At 40.9% G+C, this 25,702-nt stretch overlaps 1 protein-coding gene across 1 annotated transcript in view; it reads right to left on the minus strand.

Annotated features, from left to right (window-relative positions):
* Nucleotides 1–25,702, minus strand: part of ACER3 (alkaline ceramidase 3) — a 64,715-nt gene that overhangs the window by 9,422 nt on the left and 29,591 nt on the right. Inside the window, exons 3-8 of the mRNA XM_068425287.1 lie at nucleotides 23,740–23,792; nucleotides 18,438–18,490; nucleotides 16,277–16,358; nucleotides 15,103–15,138; nucleotides 7,022–7,080; nucleotides 3,066–3,167 (exon numbers count right to left, since the gene is read on the minus strand). Coding sequence (XP_068281388.1) covers nucleotides 3,066–3,167; nucleotides 7,022–7,080; nucleotides 15,103–15,138; nucleotides 16,277–16,358; nucleotides 18,438–18,490; nucleotides 23,740–23,792 — 385 coding nt within the window. The remainder of the gene's footprint in view (nucleotides 1–3,065; nucleotides 3,168–7,021; nucleotides 7,081–15,102; nucleotides 15,139–16,276; nucleotides 16,359–18,437; nucleotides 18,491–23,739; nucleotides 23,793–25,702) is intronic.

Genomic DNA, 25,702 nt, shown 5'->3' on the forward strand with positions numbered 1-25,702 from the left:
CTAAAACAGGGACAAAATGGGTGTTTAGTGAGGCAGCAAGGAAAGCAGAGGGTCTGAAATACTCTGCCAACATGCTTTGTATTTTACACAGTTATGGGGTGAGAGCTACTTGGGAAGAGGCTAAGGGAAGGAGACAGAGAAAGAAAGGGAAGGGAATTGCATTGCCCTGATTCCTCCCGCTCCCTAGGCTTCTGCAGAACGCCTATTTTGGTTGATGGTGAGAAAATGTTTGCATCTGCCTGTCTTCTTTTTTGACTTTCATTTCACATTCAGTCAAAACAAACAAGGGAAAACAATGAGTGCAGGTGTTAAGAAAAATCTGCAGCTTCTGTAGTACTTATTTACTGCTTGATGTTACAGTGTTCACTCCTCCTGACTAAATGCTGATCCCTGAGCTGCTGCTTAGTTTCCAGAGCTGCTCACTCACAAATATGAACACAAAGCTCCGATTCAGTCAGCCTGGGAATAACATCGTGGACACACAGGCTGTCACCCTGGCACAGCCCCTGAGCCTTGGGATGGCAGGAAATCTCAAAGCTCAAGTTCACAAGTGCATGGATCCAACCAGGGAAGCTGAGTGCTACAGATGTTTTCTTTTTTAAAAATAAGCTTCAAATTTAATGAAATACAGAAAAACAAAAACTGAACCAAAATACAATTGTGGACATTAAAACAAAAAAGAGCAGGCAGGTGGGTGATTCTCAAGGGAGCTCTTCAGAGAATAAAAAATTACAAGGAACTGGAATATATTTTCTCCAAAGGCTCAAGTTATAACACCACCTGAAAAAATCCAAGGCTCTGCAGACATCTGATTAAAGCTAGTAAACAGGCATATTTATTTTTTTTCCAGCACCATAACCAAACAAGTATTACAGGAAATATGCTCATCTTTTTTTTTCCCCTTTGGAAAATGAGGATGGAAAAAAGTGCTTCAGCAGCTGGTGTAATCTTTGAGTCTAGGAACAAGTTCAAAAGCCCCACGGACCTGCAGCAGCTCAGCAGGCTCAGTGAAGTGGGGGTTATGATCTCACCAGTGATGTGATGCAGCTGCAAAAATCAACCCTGATGCCAATATTTGCAAAGTCACTGTATACCCACCCACTTGTGTTGGCAAATAACTATTCTATGCCATCTGTATCAAGTGTTTCTAGCGATGAGGCACCGTGTATTATATTCAGCACACTTATATTTTTAAAAAAAAAATTTCAAGAAAATGCTGTTGGAGTTAACTTTTGATTGGCCTCACGTAGTGCAAGGACACCAGAGCCAAAAGGGACAGATGGAAAACACTAGGCTTTTTACAGCACACTATGATCCGACCCTGACAAAGGAACCCGCTAGGACAATTCTGTATGCCACAGAGTCAGTGGCATAACAGTATATCAGATAGTCAGGAATGGATTTTCTGGATGCTGGCATCAACCTTTCCATCTCCTCCAGCCTGTGGCGGAACACAAGCGTCACAACTAAGTGAAAGAAAGGTGAGAGTTGTCCAGTTCCAGAGGAACACACAGTAAGAGAACAACCTGTTGGACTGGCATTCTTTCTTGAATAGAATCATAGAATAGAATCATAGAATTGTTTTGGTTGGAAAAGACCCTTATAAGATTACCAAGTCCAACCATTAACCCAGCACTGCCAAGGCCACCACTAACCCGTGTCCCTCAGCACCACATCTACACAGGTTTTAAATCCCTCCGGGGATGGGGACTCCACCACTGCCCTGGGCAGCCTGTTCCAATGCTTGACAACCCTTTCGGTGAAGACATTTTCCCTGATCTCCACTCTAAACCTCCCCTGGCACAACTTGAGGCCGCTTCCTCTTGTCCTATCACTTGTTACCTGGGAGACCAACACCCACCTCGCTACACCCTCCTTTCAGGTAGTTGTAGAGAGCGAGAAGGTCTCCCCTCAGCCTCCTTTTCTCCAGGCTAAACACCCCCAGGTCCCTCAGCCGCTCCCCATCACACTTGTGCTCCAGACCCTTCACCAGCTTCGTTGCCCTTCTCTGGACTCCCTCCAGCACCTCAAAGTCTTTCTTGTAGTGAGGGGCCCAAAACTGGACACAGGATTCGAGGTGCGGCCTCACCAGTGCCGAGTACAGGGGGACGATCCCTGCCCTAGTCCTGCTGGCCACACTAGTGCTGATACAAGCCAGGATGCTGGTGGCCTTCTTGGCCACCTGGGCACACTGCTGGCTCATATTCAGCTGGCCATTGACCAACACCCCCAGGTCCTTTTCCCCCAGGCACTTTCCAGCCACTCTTCCCCCAGCCTGTAGCCATGCGTGGGGTTGTTGTGCCCCAAGTGCAGGACTCAACACTTGGCCTTGTTGAACCTCATACAGTGGCCTTGGCCCATCGATCCAGCCTGTCCAGACCCCGCTGCAGAGCCTTCCTGCCCTCAATATCTAGCCATATGATGAGATGGCAGGTTCCTACAAGCTTTGACTGGAAGCCGTTTTTACCCCATTCGGCGATACACTAAACAGAGGAAGACTTGCCTGGCCTCCGCTACAAGTGATAAGCCAGAAGACTTCAGGCTAATAATGACAGCCAAGCACAGTGCATTGGCTCACAGAGTTAGTTCTTTCTGAGACGCTCAAACAGCTGTTGTTTACTGGTGACAGACACCTTGCAACACATATTTCTTTAACCTGCAGAACTACTTCTTTTGATATTTTCCTGGGAAATGGCAAGAGCAGAAACTAAAGAAAGCAGGATAAAAAACTCATTCAGATGAAATCAAGTGTGAATAACAGGCTTTAGAAAGCCACAGATCCTCAAAATTACTTCAGTGACATTACTTTCTCTCAATTTAAATTGAAGTTAAAGAAGACATATCAATTATTTAAAAAAATAAATCTATTCATGGATTAAAAAAACATTAAAAAACTGTTGAGTGCTGAATCTAGGCGTGAGCAAACTGGATAAAACCTTTGTGAATGTTTTGTAGGCAGCATACCATACATACCATGAGATGGACTTGAATATACACCACAGAAAAACCAAAACTTTATGCTAAAAGGCTATTAAGAGCTATCTGGACAAAGTGAAAGAACTCACCTTAATTTATCACAGAAAATGTTGTCCACATTCCAGAGAAAAAATCCCATTAAAAATACAGTTAAAGATGTATAGCCTAGACCTCTAAGCCATGGGTATACCCTAGAGAGACAGAGAAATAATGCAAAGTTTAGTTCAGGATTCTTTAAAGGCAGCTTTTAACATACATAAATACTATTACAGACAAATAAACTGCTTTTTTTTTTTTCCCCCAAAAGGAAAAACATCAACTTCAAATCTCATCTATTTAAGTATTGTATTTTACCTCCTCCCCTCTCTCCTGAACTCACATTCTCTGAGACTGGTCTTATAAATGTTTTACTTCTATATCTCTAATTGTTCCCCTAAATACTGCTCTCTCCTAATGCAACAAGTAAGTGGGAAAACTGAAGTTGGCTACAAGGTACTAATTCTTCAGTCCTATGCATAATCTTTCAGTTAAAAATTAGTCACGTTACAAATTAGGACTCTCCCGAGAGAAGAGGCTCTTTTCCAATACATGATATCCCTATATTAGGAGACTTGTTTAAATAAGGTCTTTCAAAATGACTGTAGTCTTTTGTGAAAGCAGACCACCATGACCAACAACTAACCAAATGAATGGTTTTAGAAAACAGTAATTTCATCCTGTATTTTATCGTTAAGTACTATTGGGGATGGAAAAATGTCAATTTCATTTTGGGAGAAAAAAAATCCTCTTTAGGATATGGGAAACACACTGAAGAATCAGATGCAATAAAGTGCATCACTAATAAATTTACCCTCACTATCTGCATTCAGCTTGGACCATGGAATTGTAAACTTCCTATGTGGAAGTTGGTAGCATCTGCTCCTGTCCTACTAATAAGACAAGTCCAAAAGTAAAGCCAGTTCCAACCCTAAAAGGCTGCCACGAAATACTGTTCAAGTTATTTTTAAGCATTATGAATGCACAGTTTGGATCCCGGGTTAAAATGCATTCCTGAGCTGCTGCTTCTCCACTGTGTTACACACAGAGCTGTGAGCACTGGCAACCAAAACGTGCAAAACACGACAGGGAGAGCTTCTTCCCCAGGGCAAACTAACCAGATACAAGTTGTACATGTTCACAACAAGTGTGCTGCCAATATAAACTAGCAAAATTACTATTTGTTTAGTCTAATAAATGCATGGAGCACCACGCGGTACATGGCAGAGACTACACTGTAACATTCCCAACTCAGTGCTCTAGAGACATAAGCAAGCCCAGGACATGAAAGAGCACTAAATGTTATGTTATACATATGGGTAATTAGATAATTATAGCTCGAATTGTTCAGGGAATAAATGGTGGTGTTTTGTGAAGGAATGAGAGAGAGCTGGCATCACTTATTAATGGGGAACATGCTTTGTGAAAAGAGAACAACATTTGCCAAGTTGTAATCTTGGGAAGGAAGCAGACCCAAGAAAAAGATGAAAAGGGTGGGGGAAACAGGCAGGAACAGCAACAAATAATGAGGACAGGAGGAGGTAGCAGCCTGGAAGGAATAACATGCTGGTCTTCAAGATTTTACTCAGTTCACAATGACTTCAAGCCCTGCACTAAGAAATATGAGTGATAGGAAGCTAATAGAATCATATCATAGAATGTCAGGGGTTGGAAGGGACCTCTGGAGATCATCGAGTCCAACCCCCTGCCACAGCAGGACCAATCTAGGCCAGGTTACACAGGAACGCATCCAGACGGGGCTTGAAAGTCTCCAGAGAAGGAGACTCCACAACCTCTCTGGGGAGCCTGTTCCAGTGCTCTGTAACCCTCACAGTGAAGAAGCTTTTCCTCATGTTGAGGTTGAGCTTCCTGGGCTCTAGCTTGCACCCATTGCCCCTTGTCCTATCACAGGGCACAAGTGACAAGAGGTTGCCCCTTTCCTCTTGACACCCAGCCCTCATCTATTTATACTCATTAATCAGATCCCCTCTCAGTCTTCTCCAGACTAAAAAGCCCCGGGTCTCTCAGCCTTTCCTCCTAAGGCAGGTGTTCCAGTCCCTTAATCATCCTCATAGCCCTCCGTTGGACTCTCTCCAGTAGATCTGTCCCTCTTCAATTGGCGAGCCCAGAACTGAACGCAATACTCCAGGTGAGGTCTCACCAGGGTAGATGACAGAACCTCCAGTATCTGAAGGGGGCCTACAGGAAAGCGGGAGAGGGGCTTTTCACAAGGACAAGTAGTGACAGGACGAGGGGGAACGGTTTTAAACTGAAAGAGGGGAGATTGAGATGAGATATTAGGAAGAAATTCTTTACTGTGAGGGTGGTGAGACACTGGCCCAGGTTGCCCAGAGAAGCTGTGGCTGCCCCCTCCCTGGCTGTGTTTAAGGCCAGGCTGGATGAGGCTTTGAGCAACATGGTCTAGAGGAAAGGTGTCCCTGCCTGTGGCAGGTGGGTGGGAACTAGATGATCTTTAAGGTCCCTTCAAACCCAAACCATTCTATGATTCTATCTAGATGTAGGGATTGAGTGCACCCTCAGCAAATTTGCAGATGACACCAAGCTGGGTGGGAGTGTCGATCTGCTGGAGGGTAGGAAGGCCCTACAGAGGGATCTGGACAGGTTAGATAGATGGGTCAAGACCAACGGCATGACGTTCAACAAGAACAAGTGCCGGGTCTTACACTTCGGCCACAACAACCCCATGCAGCGCTACAGGCTGGGGGAAGAGTGGTTAGAAAGAGCCCTGGGGGTGCTGATCGACAGCCAGCTAAACATGAGCCAGCATTGTGCCCAGGTGGCCAAGAAGGCCAATGGCATCCTGGCCTCTATTAAGAATAGTGTGGCCAGCCGGTCTAGGGAAGTGATCGTCCCTCTGTACTCGGCACTGGTGAGGCCGCACCTTGAATCCTGTGTCCAGTTGTGGGCCCCGCACTTCAAGAAAAATGTTGAGGTGTTGGAGCGAGTCCAGAGGAGGGCAACCAAGCTGGTGAAGGGTCTGGAGGGTCTGACCTACGAGGAACAGCTGAGGGAGCTGGGGTTGTTTAGCCTGGAGAAGAGGAGGCTCAGAGGCGACCTTATTGCAGTCTACAACTACCTGAAGGGAGGTTGTAGTGCAGTGGGAGTCGGCCTCTTCTCCCAGGCAACTAGTGATAGGACAAGAGGACATAGCCTCAAGCCTCACCAGGGGAGGTTCAGGTTGGACATTAGGAAGCATTTCTTCTCAGAAAGGGTTATTAGCCATTGGAACGGGCTGCCCGGGGAGGTGGTGGAGTCACCATCTCTGGAGGTGTTTAAGAAAAGACTGGACATGGCACTTAGTGCCCTGGTCTAGTTGACATGGTGGTGTCAGGGCAATGGTTGGACTCGATGATCCCAGAGGTCTCTTCCAACCTGATTGATTCTGTGATTCTGTAATGCTTCTCAATGTCTCCTAACATTTCCAATACCCTTTTGTTTGTTATAAATAGTTTCTATTTCTATTTCTATAACAGATACCTAACTTTATCCAGTCAATACTGTAAGGAAAACTGTCATTTAACCTTCTGTGTTACTATCTTTTACATTTGAATTTTAGATACTTGAGTAGGGAAGAGGAAAGGAAAATATTAACTGATGGTTCAGCTCTGCAGTCTTACTCTTACCTCTCTCCAAGCATCATCATTAGAGTTTGGACACTGGCATAGATTTCACACATTACCCAGTAACATGAAGACAGAAACTCTATTCCCCTTGAAGTCCCAGGCTAACAGCCGAAGCCACTAGCGGAACACCTGGCAGTAAACACTGATCATAAGTGTAAAGATCCGAGTTTTGTTTAAAGTTATCCCAGTGGCTTCAAAAAAATGCCAGATGAGCCACTCCCTTTCAACCAAGCAGAGCACATGAGCTAGCATTATGTACGTCGTTAGAGAAACTTTGCCATTGCCAGTTTCTCATGTTAAGGCCACCAAAAAAAGATGCAAATGCTAAGTTACATCTTATAATGCTAAACGAAATGGTTACTTACCATAATACTATATAAACAGATCGTAGAACTATAATGGAAACCAGCGTTCCATACATGATCTGGAAATGAAGATAGAAATAAAATTCAGCAGTTGGATTCAAGAGACTTTATAAAATGCTACAGAAGTAAAAAAATTGTGAAGCCTTTGTTGATTTTTATTTCTTAAGTCTTAGGAAAATAGTATCCCCTCTAACTTCCTCTCCAGAAAGTCTTCCATAAAAGTTTCAAATGAAAACATGATTACAAACCATGCCCTTTACGCAATTACAGGAAAAGTCAGTTGAGTAAAACCTTTCACTTTTTTGAATTAGAAAGCAAACACTAGATGGCACTCAGCAAGCATCCTGAAACCAAGGTGGTAACTAACTCTTACCATCTCTTCTGTATCTGTGCATTTTAGCCCAGGATTGCATAAGCATCAGCTAAAATCATTTTTGAAAGCTATACTTCCTTCATTGATATTTGATTAATATTTTTTCCTGAAAGCAAACACCTGAATAGACAATGCATTATGCCCACACTGAGCACCAGTACGGAAGAAATTTTCCAGGAAGCATTTAAAACCAACTACTTCAGATTGTTGGGATTCTATCTAATTATACAGTGGGGATGCACGCTCTGAAAAGATCCACGAGCACTGGCTCACTGTAGGCTTGATGAATTTGAATGTAATCACTTGACTTACATAAATCAAAACAATCATTTATTTTCTGCCTCGTGATCTTTAAATCACTCTCCCTTTTTTTTTTTTATTCACAAGCTTAGGATCCATGTAACACCATCTCCAAGATGTACAGACTAAGGAAGAGAAGAAATGTGGTCAGTCATGCCTAAAAAGTGATGCAGAAGCCGCTGCAGAGGGAGGATTTTCAGACACTGGTGACATTAAATTACTCTCCATGCTTTTTATTCTGAACAGTTTTCCTCCGGCCTAAAGGCAGTTTGTTCCAAGCAGTTGTGCCTTGCTCTTTGCCTCTCTCCAGTGGCCCACAAGCCCCTCGTTGTTTTTCGCTTCCTTGTTCACTGACATCCCTTTCTCATTTTGCTTTAACTCCTATCTAATGCTGCCTTGTTTTACATGAAACAGAAAAATGATCAACCTTTGCTGCCTATTTTTAAAAGCTATTGAACCTCACAGAGGTGTGCTTACAAACCAGTGTCCTTACCATGTCCTACTGACCTCCTCATACCTTTCCTTCTTTTAGACTACATTGTCTTCAAGGCAAGGACCACCTCTTACTCTGCTGTAACCAGGGCATTCAGCTATTACTATCGCAAGAATATGCACGTGTCTCATCATCTGACATAAAACAGATTGCTGTAATAACGCAAAGTTAAACCGACCTTTCGAAAGTCCATAAAGGCAAATTTTCAAACCCCTTTTAGCTGTAAGGATGAGGTTAGCAGCACACACCATATTATCAGTGCATGTACACAGAACACGACAGACAACAGAGCTCTTATGTTTGACAACAGGTAAAAGTAAGCTCCAATATTGACTATGCAAAGTCAATCAGCACAGCAGCTCTTTATTTGCATTCAGAATGAGATCAAATAACTTCAGTAACTGAACTACCACTACTGTGTGTTCTGCTCTGTAGAGCTAAACAAAGCAAAACTATTTGAAAGGCTAATCGGGTCTGGTTTGTACTTTATACAAAACTGTTAGCTGATTTCCCCTTGCTGGGGAACAGCACATAAATTGGGAAAAAAACCCCCAACAAATCCCGCTAGAGACAGCCTGAGCATCAAATGCTTATCAGTCCCCAAGCTAAAGGTAGAAAGGGGACTGCTCAGGTGTGCTAGGTGCTGCATGCTGGTACAATTCTTCATCACTAACATTTTGCCTAAAAAGACTCCACCATATGACAAATACAGACTAAATTTAAAAGTTACAATGCCATTTTACTTCATCAGTCTCATTTAAAACAGCCTGTTTCATTTTCCTAATCAAATCCAGTAATTTATTCGAAGAGAGGGATGGCACAGAGGAAGAAATTCATAGAAAGGCTCCTCTGGAACCCAAATGACAGTTTGATGCCCTTTCCTTGCTGATCTCTTCCTCCCTACAATTTCCATTGCTAAAATGCTCTTCTGCAGCAGAGACAGTGGTCCCTTCCAATCCCTAACATTCTGTGATTCTGTGAAAAACATACCCACGAAGAGAAATTTCTATCATGCTTGACCACCTCCATGCTTTTATCCAATTTGCTCTTGGGTTCTTTGTACAAGGAGTTAAATAGCGTCAGACTATGCCTAGAGAAACACGGCTTACAGGCAGCCAAAAGCCCAGGTAAAACACAGGCTAAAAATGCTATTTTTTTGCAGCAGCTGCTAAAAGCAGGAAAGAGCAAAAGCTAAGAAAAGCTTTCTTTGTAGAGCCTCTGGCTTGGTATCTCCTAATGAGTTGCTTAATGGCTTGCAGAAGAGGACAGTCTTAATGGAGGTAGGAAGGGAAAATATAAAGAACCTTGCGGTGACTGAAGAAAAATATGCCCACCGTTGACACCTCAATTTCTTGCCTTTTCCGCTCCCCCACACAACCAGGTTGTTAGCAGTAAAACACATTCGTGTTTAAAAGCCTGTGAAAGACTGGAACAACGAACTGTTTTGCTCTGCGTGCTCCAGTCCTCCTCTTCACGCTTAAGGCAAGCATCGAGGAGGTGTTGCTGGGATATGCAGAGGCTGGAGCTGCACGTCTCGCTACAGCTGTTTGTTACTAGAGGCCCATAAACCCAGCTACACAACTTAGTGTATACTTCAGGGAGCAGTGCTTACTTTTACTCTTTTACCACCCATGGATTTACTATTTTCAGCATGTCAAAAATTTGCTCGGTATTATCCGTCCACCCAAGGAAGGATAAAGTATTCAGAAAAAAAATCTACCTTATTGAAGTTGACTCAAATTTCTCAATTCCTTTAGCTCCCTTTGTTCTCCTTCTTTAACTAACACATCGCTTAAGTGACAGACAAAAACTCAAGTTTTGTGCTATTTTGCCTAACAGTGCCTTTAAATTGTAAGCCAAAGAACACCCTTACGCTACAACTGAAACAAAAGAGCAGAATCTCATTATCTTTTGTTACCACTAGACAGTTCCCTCTTTGCTGTTTAAGATGCAAATAAAGCTGCATGTATTTCAGCTTTGAAGCCCGTACGTTTGCAATGGGGAAAAACCCAAAGTCTTGTTAATACACAGTGGATTACCTGATAAGGCGGCCAAATATGAACAACATCCTTCTAATTCACAAGTGGGAAGGAAGCATTTCAGGGCTCAGTGTTTGGCAGCATTTTTGATGTGGAGACAGTTAAGCAAATCATATAGATTCACCTCTTATGCAAGTCGGAGGCAAGGTTGGTACTCCACACTGGGGGGAACATACAAAACTGGTTCTTCATCTACCCTTCTAGTTCAGAAAGCAGCAATAGCCTGTTACTTGCACTTCTCCGTTTCCTCTGCTCCTGGCCTTCTGCCCACCGTTGGTTAATAAAGTCAATTTATCAGCCTCAAATATTAGTGTACACATTGGGAACTGCACTGAGAGATTTTGGGCTCTTGGCAACCACTGCTTATCTATTAATATACCAACCAGCTATCAAAAGATAGTTAGTATAAGTACTTGAAGTTGGAAACTCTATTTGCAATTTACAACGAAGAAAATGGACTTCTACATGTTCTTGGATTTCTGGAAAAGAAACCTGAGAAGAGAGAAAAAAGGAAGGACAATCCCCACGATGACACTGAAACACCGAGTAACTCTGCATCGTTACGACTGTTTAGTACTACATGCTGCCTTGGCAGCTCCTGAACGAGCTAATTCAGATTCACTTGGTCCTGTTTAGATGCACGTACACGATGGCAAAGTGACGCACAAGTCACTGCTGCTGCATGGCACAGAGCAGCTCTCCAGAGCTTCTGGGACACTGTCTGCAGCAGTAACTGAGCTTCCCCTTCAATGACTTCTAGAACTGGTCCTTTTGAGAGTCTGAACATCCTTCCATGTTCCCTAAACTATTGTGCAGGTAGAACTACTAGCCAGAATGAACGCTGGAAGACACCCCCAAACAAGGTGTGCAACAGAGTGAAATGTCACTCAAATTAGTTTTACACATGGTCTTCAGCAGGACAATGCCCAAGCAGAAAAAGCTCTGTGGTGAAGACATGCCCTGAAAAAGTCATTTTTAACAGACTGCTTGGCAACCTGAACATGTAGAAAGAACAAACACGTTCCACTAAAAGGCACATTAAGCCACAAGCCTACAACTAACTGTTGCCTTAGCAGTAGGAGCAACTCTAGGGAGCTGTAGGACATCGAGTGGGTGCACACAGATTCACCAAAATTGGGAGTCCTGTAAGTCTGAACAGGTTATGTCAGGGCACAACCTTTTTCATGCAGTTTCAGGCTCCTGTATGTACTTCTACATACACATTTCATCGTGATTTCACCTTTGTTCTTTGCATTTGTATATTTGTGGAGAACAATTTAATTAATTTTTTCATTGAGGCAAATGAAATACCTTTTTCTCCCATGCTCACTCTCTCCCTCTTACCCAAAGTTACCTTAATTGGTAAATCCAATACTTATATTTTACTTCTATCACTGTTGCAGAAAATCTACTGGTCATATTATTATGCTGTGATCAGCCAACACATCCAGGCACTCCCTCCCTCCCTCCTTTGGTGATCTGTGTGCAGTTTAGGACAAGAATAGTTGGTATTTGCCCATCAGTGCATGCTCCTCCATTTTGAATCATTTGTCATCCTAGTCCTCAAGGTCTCCCAGTTATCTCTTCATCTCCTCTTCTGTAATCAGTGATGCCTCTGGACTTTGTATCGTCACAAATATCATCAGTACATGACTGTTTTTCCTGCTATGGATCATTAAATAAACAGTCCCACTACAGATACCCAGAAAGTCCACACTGAGACTGCCTTTCATCATCTTTAGTCATTTTCCACTAGTCACTCCCTTACCCTATTTGCAGTTCTCATACTGATCTACTTTTCCAGCTTGCTTAGCTTCTCACGGGACACCATAACAACACTTCTGGAATGTCTGTACAAAAGACATTTTTAAATCACATTTCCTAATGTAGAAGAAACAGCTGTTTAATCTAATTTCCCTTTTAACTTTTAATTATTTGTTTGCTCAAAAATTGCTTCTAACTCTTGCAGCAGATGACTATGCAAATAAAACAGGTTCTTAGATCTATTTCATTATTCACATAACTTGGTTCACTGGCTGAATGAGGTTTTTGATCGCTACAGGTGTACAAGCAGCATATGGTATATAGCAAGTAAACAAATCAGGATGGAAAACAACGCTTTGTAGGTGACAGCTTTCTAGGCCGTATCATATTAGAAAGAAGAGCACTCGTAACACTTGAGTCTAAAAGTTTAACTGCCAGGGTAATTTCTTCTGCTTCCAGGACCGTCTTCTATTTGTGTGTCTATGGAGCATCAGCAGCCAGTCTTCCCCTGCCCTTTTCCTTGTATAAGCACAAATATACATGCGGTAAACAGGGATGAGCAACAAATCTGATTTAAAACTAATTCCGAAGAGAGTTTTAACCCCAATCAAATCAACATCAGAGAGTAAACGTGTGTGCCGCATCGGGAGGAGGGGAGAGACATAGCTGTTTTCTTTGACAATGATGCTGGCTTAAAAACAACTCTGAAACTGGGATGTAGGGTTGTTTAGCATCATGGAAATTTGGTAACAATAGTGCTCTAGCCTGAGAGATTTTGACATAAACAAGACTATACATATGCTTGTAAAGGCCACTGCTATCTTTTTTTTAATTGATGAGGCTGCAAAAAATACCAGATCGATTGTCAGGCAGGGAAGTGGTTTTTTCCTTCTAATGATGTGTAGCCTCAAACTGACCAAAACGTGCATCTCATTCCTCCTGTGGTTAAAGCACTAAGACCCTTAAAGATCTGCAACATGGGGATGAAGAAAAAGAAGTTCGTCTCTGTTGCCACTGTGCCATGAAGAACAAGCTGAAATCCCCTTCATGCCCTGCTGGCAGTAAGCAATTTATGAGCCTAAGTTGGGAAGGAAAGTAGAAAGTAATTCACTGAAAAATGAGGCTTGGATCCTGGCTACTAAATATAATAGGATCCTCTTCCATTCTTATTGCTCTCCTTTCAGGGAAAAAAACCACACTGAAACAATGAACAATATAAAGCTGTCCATGTAGTTATTCCCCTTTTTGCAAGGCTGACAAATGATGATGATCACAGACAAATACCTAGGGGAATCAAATGCTGCTTTATGTCCTGATGCTGCTTTCCAATACAGTTAGGGACCAAGACTGTGATTTACACTACGATTGCACGAGCATATTTAACTTAACTTCATGTCTATGTGACCCATTCAGTTGGAAAATACATACTGAAATTATATTGAGAATTTTTTTTTGTTGCGCTCTAAAATAAAGGACAAGAATTAAGACAATAACCTTGCTTAGTTGTGCAGAGAAATGTTTCCTCCAGATTTACAACATATTTGGCAAAGATGGTGAAAAAATGAGTGCAGTGCTTGAACGTCTGGAATTTGGCCATAGCTGTATGTTCTCCATAAAAATCAATTTGGAAAGAGTTCTTGTAAGAAGTCCAGCACTTTTATGGGCCTAAATCTTTTCTACATTGATTCTTCATGTATAAATTATAACAGTGAATTCATATTCTGAATCTAAGAGACACCAGATGCAAAAAATTAAAGGTCTGGGGCAATAGTTTAAAGTTTCCCTGTTTCCCTCTTTCCTGACAAATCATAATATCTATTGTCTTAGTATTTGTGACATGGGACAATACCTATGCCAATGCATCTAACTGGAATGTAGTGAAGCTGTGATATTATTTATTGAAATAAATGTAGGTTGAGTAGATAATTGATTAAAGAAATAAAAGTCCAGTATCAGTTGTAAATTCTGCTGCTGTTGTTAACAAAATTACTTTAAGTCACTTCATTCAAAACCAGTTATAACCAGCTCAGTAAAAGCATCAGAAATTGCCACTTTCACCCCAGCCAGTTATCTTCCTGCTGGAAACGTAAGTAGGGGAAAAAAAAGAAAGAATTTAATTAACATTATCAAAAAAACCCTGCAAGCTTCTCTTTTTATCTATAGGTAGAGTAACAACTCATGTTTCTAGGAGAGATTATTTGGAGCAGCTGGGAATTTATTTTATTCATCAGTGCTTCACTAATCCACCAACAGGAATCACGTATCATTTTTACAACTGCTGATGCAGCAGGCACATTTTGACAAGCGATGGCACTACCAATTTCAGAAATGAAGGCTTTAAAGTTCTGTCCTGCAAAGAGCTCAGTGCTTTTGCTTGGCAATTTTTCAGCTGTTATCCCTAGTCAAAAAATCATAAATGAGGGAAAACTACTCATGGCATACATAAACGAGCATGATTTCTAGCCTCCTGTGAAGAGGCAAGTGATACAGGTCCTATCCCCACAGGCAGTGGATGCATATTAATACTCTTGGGCTGCTACAAAAGGAACCTGCACCAAATATGCCATTAAGCCTGTAAGACCATAACAACCAGTCTGCTACATAACCCTAGAAGACATTCTGTGTTTAAATTCAGCTTGAATTTACACAAAGTAAAATTGAGTAGTTAAAAACCAAACTAATACGTTAAAGTGGAGAGAAGAACATGGTGCTAAGTCACCCAAGCCATGTTGTGATGTCAGGTCATGGTTTCACAGCAGCTGCTAATGGAAAGAAGCAGACAAGGACTCATTAAGCCCTCCCTCTCACACACAGCTTAGCCCATAGCGAGGGTCAGCTTGTTACACTTGCCACTGATGAAAACCGTGTGAAACCATGATGAAAACCAAGTATTAGATCAAATGCTGAAACACAACATACATTAAACCACTCTAGCTTTTCAGGTCACCAAGTAAGAGGATGGCAACATGACAGGCAGCAATGATGCTTGAAGAAAAAGGCAAATTGTGCTTAGTCTTCCATCTTCCTTCCAGCTATGAAATCCTGTAAGACATTCCACTAAAACAGCATAGTTTAAAAACAAGATTAGCTTCTCCAACAGAGCAAGATTTACCTGATGGAATACAGGCTCCTTCAAATTTAAGTAAACCTGGAAAGATTAAAAAAAAGAAAAATAATTTGCAACGCAGAACAATCGTAACATTATTCATCTAAATATTGGCAAGACTTGCTCTGTTAGAATCAAGACACAAGTGCCTATCCACGCACCATTTAAGTTGATTAAACATTTGAAGTTTCCTCTGGCAAAACCTGAGGTTTTAACTGTGGAATTATTTTAAATCAAGAAGCACAAATAGAGACGTTAACATCTAAAATCTCCTCATTTAATAGAGCTGCAACACATACAAAAACAATTAGGATGCAGAAATTACCAGACACATTCTCGATATGCATTGCAAGAAGAAAATGTACTCTACTTTGATTTGCTATTATTAATGTTTTTGACAATACTTTAACATTTCAATTCCTTTTACAAAAAGCTAGTAGTTCTTCCTATTGTTAATGCACTTCATTTAATTTCTGCTTTTGAAGAGACCTAGGCATAACATGCCACAAGTGTAAAAAAATTTTAGGAGGCAGAGAAGAGAACAGGCGAGTATTGTGAAGGCAGAAGATGACCTGTAATACTTCTTTTTTTTTAAGAAATGGTTATCAATAAAAATAATGAAGGCAATTCCATCTGTAGTTGACAGCCAGCAACCACAAATCTCATTTTATTCATAAATAGAGCACACTGCACTGAGAAAGGGAATCAAGTTAACCACGACAGTTAAAATTCCTCTGATTTTTTTAACAGCTAAGTTCCTTTCTTATTCTGGCTGTTGTTTTAAAACCCCAGTCAGTATCCTGGACTGTGTATCACAGTTCACTTTTTTGCAGTCAGTTGAACAGGATTATTCTCATTTCTGTAGATGAATTAAAGTGACGGAAGATGAGGAATGCAGCTTGTCCAAGGTCTCATAACAAGTCAACAGTGACTGTTTTTCTCACATTCTTATTCTAGCAACTGGATTACTGCTTTTCTTCTTCATTTATTCTGTCCAGTGCTTTAGATAGGAAGGTTTCAGGTTTCTCTGCCGAGCGCATAATTTTCCCAACAAAAGAATAATTTGTCCTTCTTGGCTGGAAGTGAGAGTGATTCAGTACTGCTTCTACAACATTCCTTCACTGGCAGGAAAACTGTCAACCCAACAGGTAAAAATGCTGTATTAGAAAAAGTTACTTACTATGCTGACTACGAAGCTGTATGTTATTAACAAGAAAAGCAGTGGATAATTCACTGTGTTCTTGTACTTGAAACATTCATACCTGGAACAGAACATAAAGGAGAGCGATAACATTCATCACTTACCATATAAAGGACTCATTTTTCAAGGTATATTATCACAAAATTTGTGAAAAAAAATGATCCAAATGAGTCTTAGGCCCTTCAAGAAACTGTAGCTCCTCCAATAAAGATGTGCCATTTTAATACAACAATTTACACTTTTACCAATATATGCTTTTTAAAAAATCTAATGCAAAAAGCCCCAATAAGCTCATTCATATATCAAAAATAACCCAGTCAGTGGAAAGAGTTTGGGAAGCAGAAGCATTTTCAGAAGGTGCTTAAGGGGTGATAATGGATGGCAAATTAGAAATGAGTTTAAAATGCAATACATCTGCCAAAAAACATTACATCTGTGAGCTAAAGGCAGCGTGGGAAAGGGAGTGCCTTACAAAACAGTGAACTCTAGAGATCTGTTAACAGGCAGATTGTTTATGGCTTTACTACAGTCACAGCGCAGTAAATTTACTAGATTGATACTGGTAGAAGTGGAAGGTAAAACCAGCTAATTGCTCCCAGTATGTAAAACAACTAATTAAAATTAGCTTCACAATCTCTATGCTACACTTCAGTCACAGTTATGATGGAATTACACACACACATCCCAGACCATAACTCCATCAGAAAAACAGGTCCAAAAACCCCAACAAAAAAGAACTTTGAGAAGCACAAAATCATTAGGGCTAGAGGAAGTTGTGTGTGTAACTCCAAGTTACATCTGCCTAGTTTATTTGTTTATAAACTTTTGGAAACAGACACCATCATGGATGAGTAAAAGGAAAGAAAGAAAAAACATGTAGGAATATCTGGGGAAAAAACCCTACAAGACAGCACAATGTGCTCCTAAACTAAACATTAGCTCATTCTTCAGAACATTTTAATTATTACCAAACATACACACACAGAATCTTATTAGAGATATAAATGCAGTAACAGACTTCAGTGCTTTTGAACTAGAGTAACCATGGCACAAAATACGCATGATTATTTTCAAACACATTTTTACAGCCAGTTCTCAACCTTTTCCCCAATCACATTCAAATCAGACAAAATAAATGCAAAGGCAATTTCAAGGAGATAGGGGAGCTACAATGGAAATATTTCCACTAACAGAGGCATTATGATGCTGGTCCTGCGTTTGCACAAATCATACTAATGTATAAATCACAAACTGATGGTAATTTCCACAGGTGTGGGTTTAGTCCTACAGCGTCCCATCTCCATTGCAAGCTACCAGTAATCTTCACCAAAGACATTCTGATTTTCAATGGCTTATTATTTGATATGTTCAAAAGCAAAAAGACATTTTGTTTTGGTTTGGTTTTTTTGTCTGCAACAGGTTGATTTATCACTTGGATTTTCCAAGTGAGAGAATAAATCATGTTAAATCCAGGCCTTGCAGCAACAGGCAAGAAAAAGCCAACTTACAGTATCTTTACAGTCGCCAAATGCTACATTGCTCCCAAATTAAATGGGAGAAAACATCCTGGCATGGCATTAAGCTGTCAGGCATGTTCCAAGACACTCTCCACAAAACAGACACTCAACTCTTCATAACATCTTTTGTCTTTAATTTTCCAGATGAGTGGAAAGCAGGTTTAACCAGAAATCTGAAATTTGCATTTGGAGTCAGACTTCATCATAGAAATACAGCTGAAATTAATTACAATGTTGATAATTTTGTAGGCATTCCTGAAGTTCATAGAATCATAGAATTCTATGAAGTCGATTTTATTATGTCTGCTGTTTATGTACCAAGTAACACTGAGCTCTGGTTGTATACTACACAAAGTCTTTAACAAGAGTTATTTTTTTTTCCTGCTAAACAAACACTCGTAAAACATCTCTAAATTAGCAAAAACTAGGACTAAAGCCAGCCTGGTGCTCTAATGGCCAAGTCATAATGCTGTACTAGTAGCAAAACTGAGATCTCACTGAAATCAGTAGAAGCTTCAGTGTCAGCCTCACTATACACTAGATTGGGCTTCACAGATTCTACATTTCAAAAGTTAATATTTCATAAATATTCAGAGGAAAAAAAACATTTAACAAATACTTACAGGCAGTAGACAAACACACAACAACTGTATATCATTGGCAGTTCATCCAACAGCTACAAAAAGCAGAGACATCAAAACATGAAAACTACTTTTAACTCACACGCTTGTGTAAGTTAATTAAGGAGAGAGAAGTCTTAGGAAAACAGGAGTTTTAAAGTCATTTGGATATCCACCTTCTTGACTGAACTTCAGTAGCCAGCAGTGACAAATCCTTTTCAACTACTGAAAGCTTGCTGCATTAATCAGCTTATTACTCTGTATCTTTTAAATATTATGTTTCATAAAAAGCCCACACCCTCAAAGAATCATGCCATTTTTGCTGTTCATACCGCTTGAAACATTTATAAGAATTAATTTTGTAAAGTCAGATTGAATAAGACCACCCCATTCACCCGCCTGCTCAATACAGCATCTTCTTACTTCTGTACAAGCTTCACAGAAAAACTGAAATAAATTTTTTCCATAACATAAAATAGAACTTTAGGCCAGTAGGAAGTACCTTGAGGTGTGCTTGCATGTTTACTGCCTAATTTTGGAAATTTCTTACATTGTTTTAATTCAGAGATGGGTTTTTTTGGTTTGTTTGTTTGTTGTGGATTCTTGTTTTTTTCTTTTTTCCCAAATTATGACTGCTATATAATGTTCTATTGCCTTAAATAATTGTTATACTTTGGGAGAAGACTGGTGTGTTACAGCTAAAACAGTTACTTCTCCAGGAACCTGCCACCCTAATGGAGATGGAATTAAAATAGTAATCATAAGAGAGGTGATTTCTCAAGAACAAGCATGCTCAAAATTGCCAATTTTTTATCATTAGAGGGGGAAAAAATCATAGCATCATTTTATTCTAAAACTTTTCTCAAAGAACATTAACATATTTCTGCTCATAAATATCTAGTTAAACTTACCTCCTTTTGTGAAAGACTGAAAATCATGAAAATGCAAAAGCATACAAATATCCACTGCCTCTGATTTCTAGCATGTTAAGCAAACGTTAATAGTTAGGCATCTTAGAATCGTTACACCAGGTTTGACTCTTTCCTAATAAAAACAAGAACTGGATGCACACAAGATTTTAATCTTTTTCCATCATCACTCTGAAAGTTGTTGATGGCCATGGCTGTACAGAAATTACCTTCCTACTACTGGTACAGGGTACTTAACAAGTTCACGACCATGTTTTTCTCCATAATGAGACACATAAAGAGCAATAGCAGCTATATAAACCCTTTTATAAAGCCAGCCTGATTCTGTTTGGTTTGGGAGAACTTTTCTAACTGCACAGTCTTTTAGTTTTGAAATTTCATATTGGGAAAAAAAAAAGTGATCTAGTTACAAGAGGAAATAGCCTCAAGTTGTGCCAGGGGAGGTTTAGATTGGATATTAGGAAAAATTTCTTCACTGAAAGGGTTATCGAACAGTGGAACAGGCTGCCCAGGGAAGTGGTGGAGTCACCATCCCTGGAGGGATTTAAAAGATGAGTAGATGTGGTGCTGAGGGATATTGTTTAGGGATATTGTTTAGTGATTGACTTGGTAGTGTTAGATTAATGGTTGGACTCGATGATCTTAAAGGTCCTTTCCAACCAAGACGATTCTGTGATTATTTACAGAAGGAGAGAGATGTATTATCCTGAGTGTGAACTATTAGCTTTCTGTGGTTTTGGTCACAGAAACTTCAGGTAATGTTTCACAATACTGCTCAACAGATCTACTGACTAGCTGCCACTGAAAGTGCAGGTCTTGCTTCTTCACCCATGCTCCCACTGCTTCTCTCAAGTGAGGCAGTCATGCTCATCTGACCCACGGTGAGCCAGTTCCAAGAGCTGATCCAGCACACAACTAACCTTGAAGAAAAAGGTTTAAATCCCTGAATCTGTGCATTATAGGGCCAGGGATCACAACAGGTAGCAGAAAGAAAGTATCAGCAACATAGGTGGCAGCTGAAGCTAACAGGAGTGTTAGGTGGCACCTTGCCATCACATTAATTTATCTTTGCTATGATGCCTTAAAGGAAAAAAATGAAGCAACAGCTGAATTCAGCTTTATACTAATAGTTATTATTTATAAGTTCAGTGATTAAGGGAGTGGAACATCTCCCTTATGAGGAGAGGCTGAGGGAGCTGGGTCTCTTTAGCTTGGAGGAGGCTGAGGGGTGACCTCATTAATGTTTATAAATATGTAAAGGGCAAGTGTCATGAGGATGGAGCCAGGCTCTTCTCAGTGACATCCATTGACAGGACAAGGGGCAACGGGTGCAAGCTGGAACACAGGAGGTTCCACATAAATATGAGGAAAAACTTCTTTACAGTGAGGGTGACCGAACACTGGCACAGGCTGCCCAGAGAGGTTGTGGAGTCTCCTTCTCTGGAGACATTCAAAACCCGCCTGGACACGTTCCTGTGTGACATGATCTAGGTAATCCTGCTCCGGCAGGGGATTGGACTAGATGATCTTTCGAGGTCCCTTCCAATCCCTAACATTCTGTGATTCTGTGATATGCTTTACCAAGTCTGATAGGAATTAGCTGTAGTATTAATTCATGAAGCATGAGTCATTTAAGGCCTCATAAAAGAAAAAGGGGGGAAAAAAATACAATACAGCAAAATTTTTCAAATTTGGACAGCTGATTACACTCTTAAGTTCATATGCTGGCAGCATCTCAGGGACATAATGGTAACATCAAAGAGCCTCTCAAAAGATCCTCGTTCGAATTTGCTTGCAGAAGACAATGGCTTCTGTATCCAAAGGAATTAATGCTTCCAGAAATACTGTCAACAGCATGTCTGAACATGTCTGAACAATGAAGAAACATGGATAGAAGGAAACTCAGTGAGATGATTTTGCTGGTTAAATAAGCATTTTGGATTCTTGAGGATGCACAATCAAGCAGATTCCCATAAAATTAAGAGAAAAAAGAGAGGTGATTGCTTCAGAAGTATTCTAAGTAACTGCTTTCAAGAACAGCAGCTTTCACATTTCTCTTAATGAAGCAATCTGAATTGACCATTTACAGTATTAAGATTGTGGGGAAAAAAAAGTAGAAAAAAAAAAAACTCTTTGAACAGCTATCAATGCTGACTTTTAATCATAAGAAGAGATAAAGTGAACGAAAAAAAGGTTATTTACTGGTTGAAATGTTTCCTCTATGGCAATTTGTGAGCTAGCAATCAGAGTAATTATTGGGCCACTTGCGGATTTCACTTGGCTGCCAAAATAATAAGTGTACTTTCTCTGCCTCACAGGAAGCCTTTTACACCAGTTGGAAAGATGATGCAAGACATTCCTGCTCCCCTCTCATCTGCTTCTGCTCACCCTTTACTTACCACAGTCATAGGCCCCGTAGTTGTTCTGGTGCAACACCAGAACTACATGGTAAGTAGCATCAAAGTGACTTGGATTAAAATAGCTTCTACACACAACCCCCCTCCCCCCCCCCAAAAAAAAACAACAACAAAAAAACCCACATAAAAATGTTTTAAGCCTAGATTATTTTAATGATCTGTGTTTCAGGGTGGCCTTGCTCACCTCTGCATCAGAGTAGAATTTGAAACACTGGCAGAGTTAGAAACAAGCAGCGAGGGAAGAGAGATGAAAAGGTGGAAATTCAAGGCAGGTTCACCACTGAAAAGAATACACGTAAATCACACCTCAGTTTGGGAGGGAGTGGTGAAATGGATCTAGAAACCACCTTTTTCATGCCAAGAAAAGCACTAAATATTCTTATGTGGTGGCAACAGTATACTCTATGGAGGCTGACAGTCTCCAGCACATGCCAGTAATATAAAACAGAGCATTATGGAGGCAAACATCACTACAGATTGTAATTCAGTTCAAGTTTAAGACACCTAACTTTTGGTGTCCACATATGCAGTGCCTCAGGTCCCATTACGATCAGTACAAATCCAGGACTCAATTCAGTTGCCACGGCATAGGCATCTAATGCCACCTGAGATGCTCTGTCATCTCCAGTACACCCACCCAAGACTGACAGATGTGATGGGAGGGTCTAAGAGACCTGCACCTTTGTGGGATGGCAGCTGAAGGCCAGACAGAACACTCACAGGGTCTAAAATGACACTAAATGCATATATTGTTGTTTAGCCTGGAGAAGAGGAGGCTCAGAGGTGACCTTACTGCAGTCTACAACTACCTGAAGGGAGGTTGTAGTGAAGTGCGAGTCGGCCTCTTCTCCTGGGCAACTAGTGATAGCACAAGAGGACACAGCCTCAAGCCTCGCCAGGGGAGGTTCAGGTTGGACATTAGGAAGCATTTCTTCTCAGCAAGGGTCATTAGCCATTGGAAGGGGCTGCCCAGGGAGGTGGTGGAGTCACCATCTCTGGAGGTGTTTAAGAAAAGACTGGACATGGCACTTAGTGCCCTGGTCTAGTTGACAGGGTGGTGTCAGGGCAATGGTTGGACTCGATGATCCCAGAGGTCTCTTCCAACCTGATTGATTCTGTGATTCTGTGATTCTATTCAGACAAACGAATATTATTCAAGACTGACAACGAAGTCTGGAGAATGATGCAGCCCAGCTGACCAGCTCTCTAAACTCCACTGATGAACTGTATTTCCATTGACTATGGTGGGAGTACAGACTTCCAGCACACACTTTTAAATGTAGGGTTCTTAATTTTGAACCAAATCCCACTTCACTTTGACTTTGATTCAAAGATGAATTTCCTTAATTTTATCAGACCTAAAACAGGACAACTGGACAAGAGTCCTTGTGTCCCTGTAGAAAACGGGAAATACCAGGACCAAATCCTTATGCCCAGTGATTTATTACAGAATGTCTTCTACTTGAGAAGACGAGAGAGAAAGGAAGACTCAGCTACTGCTACTCAGAAGATACTGACTTCAGTATTAATGCTACAGGTACATCTAAATAAATAGAAAACATAATAGAAAACATTAAGATGAAAAAAGGGATACAATAAATAACAATCACTCTGGTCTATACTGCTTGCTATTAAGCCAAAGCTGTAGGAATTTTAAAATAACACCTCAAGTAAAAAGACAGTATGATTTCCCAAAGGATAACGTGTCTTCTACCAATGTAAGCAAATGATTATAGCTCTTATTTTAGATGCAACTATATATTCCTGTACATCTATTGGTGGAAAATATCTAATGAAACAAGACCTGCTCTACTCTTGTTGAGAGCAGGAGTCATGTACAATGATACTTAAGGTAGATTAACTCATGTTATACGAGTTTCATCTAGTCAAGAAATGGCAATGTGACTATATAGTGAGATATACATGTAAAATTATTCACAGCTACTTATCAATACTCACCTGCATTTCGTACTTCAGGGTCATGTGGAAGCACCAAGATCCCAATCCCACAGCTGAAAACAAATCAAAACTATGGTTAATATAAAAGTCTACATGTAAATCTTTCAGGTACATTAACTTAAATGCATGAACTTTACTGGGAAAAAAAAATTAGAACATCAGCATCCCATTTCAGGGACGAAACCCCAATTTTCCACAGCCTTCTACTTTACACTTTAGTCACCAGTGATGTCCTTGAATTTATGTTTTTTAGGGGGTGAATGTCCTCTTTCACTCCTCTCTATACTGTCTCCTATGAATTGGTGTAATGTCAATGAGGATAGGAGTGGAGGGAACCCAGTATGAATGGAACATTATCATTCTATTTCTGTTTTTCTTTTTTAAAGTACATTAAGATTTATCTGTCTTAATCCTTCTGTAACGCAAAGCATCATTCAACTTCTATCACTCACAGAATCACAGAATCAATGAGGTTGGAAGAGACCTCTGGGATCATCGAGTCCAACCGTTGCCCTGACACCACCATGGCAACTAGACCATGGCACTAAGTGCCATGGCCAGTCTTTTCTTAAACACCTCCAGAGATGGTGACTCCACCACCTCCCTGGGCAGCCCCTTCCAGTGTCTAATGACCCTTTCTGAGAAGAAATGCTTCCTAATGTCCAACCTGAATCTCCCCTGGCAAAGCCTGAGGCTGTGTCCTCTTGTCCTATCGCTAGTTGCCCGGGAGAAGAGGCCGACTCCCACTTCACTACAACCTCCCTCTGTGGTGTTTCTGCTCATGGTCCAGTTATAAAAAGGTGAATTGTACAAGAAGCTTTGTCAGGTCTAGAAGCAGAAATGAATGGCTACTAGAACTCAGAACTAGAAATTCAGGGTAAACAAACAAAACCCATGCAGTATGGATTCGTTTTGTGAAACGAGATCACCATTTCCGAGCCTTCTTCTTGGAAGCTCATCCTTCTATGTAATGATATTTATTTCAAATACTTTATTTTTAAACTCTGAATTTACTTCTGAAATTAATTTATGAGACATATACTTTGCCTGTACACAGCTTTTTCAGTTAGACAAGGACAGTGTTTCTTGGAAGTTAGATTTCACTGTTTAGAGCAAAGCTGGTAGAGTATTTAATGTATCATTCATTACTTTGAAATGTTATCAGTTAAACACTCTCATTAAGCACCAGCTCATTTTTTTTTTTGCAAGAACAAGTACATTAACGCGATGTCTTGTCTTCCTTCAACAAATTATGTTTTACCTCAGACTCTCATTTCAGAGAAAGCCAAGTAATTTGCACTCAAGCCTTGATCACTGGGTAGTGCTGCTGTGCCTTGCTGCAAGAGTATGCACCTTTTCTACACACAACAGCCAGATTTCACTGATGCATAAACAGATTTCTATCTAACAAACAGTGTGTTTTGTAAAGGATCCCCGAGACAGTTGGTAGACACGTCTGGAGATGCTGACCATGAGCCAGCAGTGTGCCCTTGTGGCCAAGAAGGCCAATGGCATCCTGGGGTGGATTAGAAGGGGTGTGGTCAGCAGGTCGAGAGAGGTTCTCCTCCCCCTCTACTCTGCCCTGGTGAGGCCGCATCTGGAATATTGTGTCCAGTTCTGGGCCCCTCAGTTCAAGAAGGACAGGGAACTGCTAGAGAGAGTCCAGTGCAGAGCCACGAAGATGATTAAGGGAGTGGAACATCTCCCTTATGAGGAGAGGCTGAGGGAGCTGGGTCTCTTTAGCTTAGAGAAGAGGAGGCTGAGGGGTGACCTCATTAATGTTTATAAATATGTAAAGGGCAAGTGTCATGAGGATGGAGCCAGACTCTTCTCAGGGACATCCACTGACAGGACAAGGGGCAACAGGCGCAAGCTGGAACACAGGAGGTTCCACATAAATATGAGGAAAAACTTCTTTACAGTGAGGGTGACCGAACACTGGCACAGGCTGCCCAGAGAGGCT

Source organism: Nyctibius grandis, chromosome 2 (assembly GCF_013368605.1).
Source record: "Nyctibius grandis isolate bNycGra1 chromosome 2, bNycGra1.pri, whole genome shotgun sequence".
Classification (NCBI taxonomy): Eukaryota; Metazoa; Chordata; class Aves; order Nyctibiiformes; family Nyctibiidae; genus Nyctibius; species Nyctibius grandis.